The 7,518-nt window shown below is 33.1% G+C and overlaps 1 protein-coding gene across 1 annotated transcript; it reads right to left on the minus strand.

Moving 5' to 3' along the window:
* Nucleotides 1-763: 763 nt before the first annotated feature.
* Nucleotides 764-7,239, minus strand: Faa (fumarylacetoacetate hydrolase). The gene is made up of 9 exons (XM_090111916.1): nucleotides 7,012-7,239; nucleotides 6,435-6,542; nucleotides 5,776-5,900; nucleotides 5,477-5,617; nucleotides 5,090-5,187; nucleotides 4,193-4,348; nucleotides 3,677-3,883; nucleotides 3,157-3,305; nucleotides 764-1,038 (listed from the first exon to the last, which is right to left on the minus strand). The coding sequence occupies exons 1-9, from the start codon at nucleotides 7,093-7,095 to the stop codon at nucleotides 835-837; spliced, it is 1,272 nt and encodes a 423-aa protein (XP_089968042.1). The 5' UTR covers nucleotides 7,096-7,239; the 3' UTR covers nucleotides 764-834.
* Nucleotides 7,240-7,518: the final 279 nt, after the last annotated feature.

A 7,518-nucleotide genomic window follows, 5' to 3' on the forward strand; every position in this document is an offset into this window, starting at 1 on the left:
GTCATTTAAAAATAAGAAATTACCAACACTAAAAATAATAATAAAATAATTTTTATAATTTAACCCACAGCCACACGAGTAAATGCTTATTTTTCAAAAACTTTTGCTTTATATATCTAAAGAGGGTAACGTAATGAATGAACATTTTGGAATCAATTTCAGTTGAGAAAAATATAATACGTTTAAGATTTTAATTTTTTTTAATAATATAAGTCCATCGGTATTCGAGATATAATAATATTCGACATTGGACACGTGATTATTATGTTCGATTTTTCTCCACCTGTTTAAGATAACTTTTAAAATGTTGATAAACAGAAAGTGGAAAGGTGGAGCCGTAGCGAGTCTTTCACTTACTTCATAGTTCATAGTAGGTATAAAACAAGATCACTTTTCGGCTCTCGCTGACTGTCTGTCGTGGTCTATCCCTATCAAGGAGTATAGTGTGGTCCCTATGTGTGCTTAGATCTTAAACTACGTAACGGAGTTTGTTGCGGTTTTTAACACGTTTTTAGTAGGTTAACCGCCATCATCTGTGTGTTTGTATGTTAGATTCGACTCAACTTTGTACTCCCAAGGATTGGTGACATTACAATAATTACATGAGTGATGAGTTTATCTAAGTCGGAGCTAATAGAGGCGTACTCATAAAAACAAAATTTTAAATTAAACGCACTGAATTAAGACTACGCTGACATGGGATGTATTCTATTCGCCCTATAAATAATACTTTCTTATTAGTAGAGGTCAAATAAAAGACAAATAATTTATCATTTAAATTTATTTTGATAATAACGAAAACAGTAGGTACACAATGATTTGATTTATTATGCTTTAAAGGTTAAAAGGTAAAGCGGGAAGTAATTTTCCCTCGCATTTGCCGAAACCAATGCGAAGTCCACTTTCATTGACACAATAACCGCGAAGAACCACAGTGTCGCCATCTTGTAAGAATTTTCTTTCTTCACCTGTTTTTAAACGTAACGGCTTTGTGCCTTTCCAACTAAGCTCCAACATGCTGCCGTATGAATCGGAAGTCTGTGAAAAAAGGATAATGAATGATAAAAAATACAATACGAATGCTCGTAATTGGATTAACTTTTAGCCCTGAAACATGTTACATTTTTGTATAGTAATATACAAAATAATTGCATAATAAACATCCTATTTAAAAATTGTGTTACTAGAAATTTTCATATAGGTACTTGACCATAGACTATAGAATATTATTCTATGAGCATTTCGTCAAAGATCAGTAATATACTAGATACGGCGTTTAGAATAGAATAGAATAGAATTCATTTATTCGTGGTAAAAAAAGAAATACATACAAAACAAAAAAAGTAATACAGATAAAAAAATAAAAAATCACCACGAAAAGGGTATGGATTCAGCATATGGAGAAAACAATGACCAAAAGGCCACTGCTTTCACCGCTGTTTTTCAGCCATAACCTGTTGTGGCCACAAATGTCATACGACAAAAAAAAACATGTAATTATAATAAAAAAAATACACAGTACCATAACAAACATAGCGGTTCCCCTTAAACAAACATATTATATTTTCAGGAACACAGGTAAAACAATAAAACTTTTAATACAAAATAAAAGATAAAAGATAGAAAAATGAATCTAAAACTAAAGGAATGCAGGATTAATTATTACGTTCCTACTGGTGAGATACATCCATGATACAGCGATACCTCATTATTCAGCCTCACAAATATACCTAAAGCCAATCAATTCGTACATCGGGCGAAAGAAATCTTTTTAAAATAGTTAAATAAATACAACACAATAAAAATTAAAATATCATCTAATCCGCTGGACACAGTTCCTTTTGCTTTTTAAGTAAATAGTTTTTTAGCCTTGCCCTAAAAGTGCCAAGACATCTCGAGTCGCGTACAGGAGGAGGGAGGTCGTTCCAGCACTTACTAGCCCGATATTTAAAACTACCTCTAAAAGCAGCTGTTTTATACTTAGGGATTTGAAACACACAAGAGAAAGACCTTGATTTGTTGAGCTTTTGACTTTGTGACCAAGTTAATTTTTGATGGAGGTAAGGCGGTGTACGGTGATTTATTACACCATGCAGGAGAATATAAAGATGGAGCTGTCTACATGCTGACATTTTTAGTATTCCTGCTTTATTTAAGAAAGGCGTAACATGCGTGCGAGGCTGGATCTGGAAACAGTAGCGCGCACAGGCATTCTGGATCCTTTGAATGAGACTCTTACTTCTTGCCAAACAACAGCCATCATAAACAACATCGCAGTAATTAAGTTTTGAAAGCACGAGTGAGTTACAAAGCTGGATACGCAACGGCTCATTTATGTAATTTCTAATCTTATAGAGAATTTTTAGGCGGTAGAAGCAGTTACGTGCTACTTCAGCTATGTGGTCTTCAAAGTTTAGTGATGAGTCCATTAGTAAGCCGAGGTTTCTTGCTACCTGTAATTGCTCCAATTGTTCACCATTAACTTCTACCTTAGGACATGTTTCATTTATCTTACCCACCTGCTTTGGAGAACCAAGAACCAAGAATTTAGATTTAGATGGATTGAGGACAAGCTTATTTCTCTTTGACCAATCGCTTATATTAACGAGATCGTTATTTAGTTTGTCTACAGCTGATAAAGAGGAAGATGGTGGAAAACTTACATACAATTGTAAATCATCTGCGTATATGTGATACGAACAATACTTAATAACGGTGGTAATGTCAGTACAATAAATGATGAACAAGATCGGTCCCAATATTGAGCCCTGTGGCACACCCCTTTCCACAGGTTTCAATGAAGAGTAAAGATTACCGCGAGCAGTATGTATACGAACCATTTGAAATCTATCTAGGTAACTTCGTAAGTAACTTCGTAACTTCTAAAAAAATTTATTGAATTATTTTGAAACCCGTAGAAATGGAGCTTGGAGAGAAGAAGCGAAATATCGATGCAGTCAAAGGCTCTCGAAAAATCAAGGAGTGTTAATATTGTTCCCATGCCTTCATCACGTCCTGTGAGAATGTTATCAACAACATCTAAAAGCGCTGTTGTGGTACTTTTCTTCTTTCGAAAGCCCGACTGATAGGATGGAAGAATATTGTTTGTTTCGAGATATCGAGTAAGCTGCTCACATACTACGCACTTTCACTCACATCTCCACTAATAGTGCCAGAGCCCAACAAATCACCGGGACGCAGGTTGCAGCCGGTCACAGTTTGTTGCGCCAGCTGCTGCTTCACTGTCCAGTACAGGAAGCGGTAGTTGGATCTGCATATCGTGGATACTACTGGCGATTTCTCCGCTAGAATTTTACATAAATGTTAATTTTTGTTATTCCTATGCTATGTAGTAATTTTGGAAATTACATTTGTATAATTAAATTGAAGAATTCGTTATTTTAATTTTGTTTATAAATTTGTAAATTGATTTATAACTGAATCATTCATGCAACTAAATATTGTGTTGATGAGTTAAAAATTCACCGGAATACTAGTTATTGATTTAATAAGAAACTACAAGGCTCGAAACGCTTCGTCTATTTACAAAATTCGCCATAAGGCAGCGAAAAAACAGGACGTTTTAAACTAAGATTATAATCTTAGCGTTTGGGATAAACGGGAGTTTAGATAGATAAAACATGCATATAAAAGATTTTAGGTAAATAAAACTTACTGATCAAATCGACTTCAAGCTTGATATCAAAGTTGAAGTTATCGTCATGTTTCAAGTAGGGGAAAGGTTCTGGGTCTTGCGGGTAGTTCTCAACTACGTAGGGCTTGAGAGCGTCCACAGTCACTATCCAGGGGGAGATGCTGGTACCAAGGTTCTTTGCTGTGAAGGGCCCTAGAGGCACGTACTCCCACTTTTGGATATCGCGTGCTGAAAAATAGAGATTGTTTTTTTGATCAATTGACAAAATTTTGAAGTTCTGTCCGCTATTCAAAATCTAACGATAAGAAAAATGTGTAATAGGTTGATGTAGGTGTATTTTGAGGATTTTTATTTCTGTTTTACACAGTAAGATTGAACAATAATCAACGTTTGACTTGGTCTAATTTATTTCGTTGAAAGGGCGACATTTGATACTACTATAGTTATGTTATATTAAATACTGAACTTGCTATACTGTAAATACATATACGATTAACCGACTATATTAAATACGTAATAAACTTAAAATCAACGCACCGCTCCAATCATTCATAAGAGCAAATCCAAAGATATGATCTTCAGCGTCTTGAGCGACAACTCTCTGTCCCAACTCCGTGGGTGGTCCGCCAATGAAAACGGCCATTTCTAACTCGAAGTCCATGAGCCTGCATGGACCGAAGTGCGGGGCTGCACCTGAAGATAATATTTATTTATTTATTTATTATTAGCATCAAAAATTCGGATGTCGCAGATCCATTTGTTAGTAAAAAATAAACCTAAGTAAGTATTAATATTAGTAATTAATATAATTAATGTAATTAATATAATAATGAAATAGAGGAATTATTTGCCATTAATCATCACGGAATGTGGAGAGCGCTAGAATTAAATGTATTTGAAGTAGGATAGGAGGATCTGGCCCAGTAGACAAAGTAACAATTACAAAACGATAACGAAGTTAGAAATCGCAAAAATGTATGGGATTGACATACGCCGCGTTAGATCACGTGGTCTATCTAATGTCAATCCCATACATTTTTGCGATTTCTAACTTCGTTATCGTTTTGTAAATGTTACTTTGTCTAAGGCCCATAATGTAAAAAAAATTACCCATAATATGGGGTAAATGTTAAAAATAAGTAATAATATGACGATTCAAAAAAGCTTCTAGAAGAAGTCTAATTGAATAAATAAATGTTTTGAGTTTATACATCGTAATAAATTTGAATGAAATGTCTCTGCAAATATTGCTACCAATTATTTCGTTACTAAGTAACTAATTTATTCAATTTTTATTTTTTTTTATAATATTTTGTGAATATAATATAATATCTATATACCTAACTCAGAATTCAGAAACAGATAGAAATAGAATGAAATAAACTCGAGAAGAAAGACAGGGTTTTTAACTCACAGGCCTCATCTAAAACAAACCTTCCACGGGTAGAGTTTGTCCATAAGGTCTGGTAATTGGTGTCCCGGAAATTACGATGGAGCTGGAACGACCGTGGTATCCAACTGGTATGTATTTCCTAAAAATTAATTAATTAAGAGATAAAATCTATAGACAACAGTGTTCTTAAGTAAACGAAGGAAATAATACAAAGAAAACAGATTTAGTTTTTTCGACCATTTGAAAATTGTCAGTAAGTAGGTAATATCATCAGTAAGTAGGTCTATATACTTTTGATTTGCAAAAGTAACTACCTAAGCCTGTATTTTTCGTAGATTCCACATACTGATAGATTGATTGTATAATGAATTATTTAACTAAATCTTATGAAAAAAAATAATTTAAAGCTATTTACAAAAAAAAATTACCAATTCGGCATAAGTGCGTTCTCTTTGCTTCTGAACATGATGCCAACATTTGTAGCATGGTGGATGGAAGAATAGAAGTCTGTGTAGTCGCCAATCTCTGCTGGTACATGCATTTTAGCTTCACTCTGTTTGACGAACGCCCTGCGAATTTATTAATTTCAATATGTCAAAAAACAGAAAAAAGAAAGATTTTTTTATAATGTGAATTCTATGTTGCGTTTTTTCAGTTATAAATTAATTTAACTACAAGATAGTTTGCTGAATTCGCTTTTAAGAATAAAAAAAAAAACATTATTTACCTCTCTCGTAGTTGACTATCATTTTGTAATGTAGGATTGGATACATCTAGGAGATTCTGAATAGTGCTTCTTGCTTCAGTCCAGTGTGCTTTTGTTAAACCCATAAATGGGTTTAGCTTTTCTTCCTGTAAATGATTTAAAATTGTAATTTTACGAAATGAATTAAGTACCTAGTTAGGTAATTTTATTTTATTTTAGAGCTTTTATGACATAAACGTACTATGTGGATCGTTCCCAATTTAGAATTTCTGGAGGATGAGAGAGGAATCTTGTAAGAAAGGTTCGGATAAAAAAAAATTAAATACATAATGCGATAGGCATAAATTATTTTCATATTGGTTATTACAACAATGGCTTTAATTTTTTGCAAGCCTTATATACTGCACAAACTTGATATAAATTGTAGCACGCCAAACTAAACCAAATTTTATCGCTTTCACTTACTTATATAAAAGAATCGGGAGTTGCCATTTGAAAAGAAGAAGAAGAAGACAATAAATTATTAATTTTTGATTCTCTTTGAACTTAAATAAAGCGCATATCTATGTAGGTATAAAATAATATACCTACTTGCATTTTAATTAAAAACAATCACCGGGCGCCTGTTTATAATCTACTATGATTATTACCATAACTAGTTTACACACCTACAATATTACCTTAAAAACATGTTGTTTGTCTCTTAGCAGGTTCCCATTAAATAAATGTGATATAACATTAAGATCAAGTATCCAGTCGCCGATCGCAACTCCAATGTGTTTTTGTTCCTGTAAATTTAATATTTAAAATGATAAATAAAACATTTCACACAGGCAGCAATTTCATAAACTCCAATTCACACAATCAAGAATTTTTATGTTAATTATAAGTAGAAAGAAGCCTTTTGAAATCAATTTGATAGATTTGAATTTGCCGGGTTTCATACTGTCAGATATTATTATTATTTATTCTATTCCATGAAGTCAAGTGTTTTACGATAAGATAAATTATGACATGATTTATCGCTATTTACGTTGATATTCATAGTTTTGAAGATAAATTAACTTAAACCATATTTCATTTTCGTTTAAAGAACCTAGGCTAGGTGTATATCATTGAACTAGGAAGTAGGAACTAATTAATAGCTTCATGCCTCATGGTAATAGGTTATAGGTAGGTACCTACATAAGATGAGCAGCCTAAAATAATTACCCAATCAAATTTTGAATTCAAAATATTGTCAATTGTTGTACTTACATTTTTAGGTGAAGTGAAAACACCGTAAGGCAAGTTTTCAATGGGAAAATCAGTGTCCGACGAATATTCTATGAACGATTTCATTTTAAGATACGTCTATTTTCCAAGATCGTCTCCAGAATAGTGGATTTAATCCTACTAGTAAACTTGTTTCAGTTTATGTGTATGTAAATAAGTCTAAACTTGTTTACGCGCTTGCCGGTTGAGTTCCATACTATAGCAAGTCGTGGTATGACATTATATTGTACTCTGGCACCGATCAAGGTCGGTCAATGAGCGATATCAGCGGCGAACCGCATTACTATCTTTATAAACAACTTTTCTTTTCTTACCGAAGAGTTACACATCTTTGTTCTATTTCTTAAGGCTAAGTAGGTATGAACATAATTGGGGTCAATGTTGTTACGATTTTAAGTTCGTGCCGGATTCCTGCGTTATTTACCTACATCTAGAACATAGGTTCATGATTTTACTAAAATAATTATTCATGTTTATATTATAGACAGT

The sequence above is a fragment of the Colias eurytheme genome, chromosome 17, assembly GCF_061535395.1.
Source record: "Colias eurytheme isolate Ceu_HAF_F1 chromosome 17, ilColEury1 Martin Lab GWU primary, whole genome shotgun sequence".
Taxonomy (NCBI): Eukaryota; Metazoa; Arthropoda; class Insecta; order Lepidoptera; family Pieridae; genus Colias; species Colias eurytheme.

What these genes read in the sequence shown, in the direction of transcription:
- Faa (XM_090111916.1), bottom strand. Translation starts at nt 7,095, where the DNA reads ATGAAATCGTTCATAGAATATTCGTCGGACACTGATTTTCCCATTGAA. An exon ending in GATAGTCAACTACGAGAGAG is followed by an intron (nt 5,618 to 5,775) that starts GTAAATAATGTT and finishes ATAAATTCGCAG; the next exon opens with GGCGTTCGTCAAACAGAGTG. An exon ending in ACAAACTCTACCCGTGGAAG is followed by an intron (nt 4,349 to 5,089) that starts GTTTGTTTTAGA and finishes TATTATCTTCAG; the next exon opens with GTGCAGCCCCGCACTTCGGT.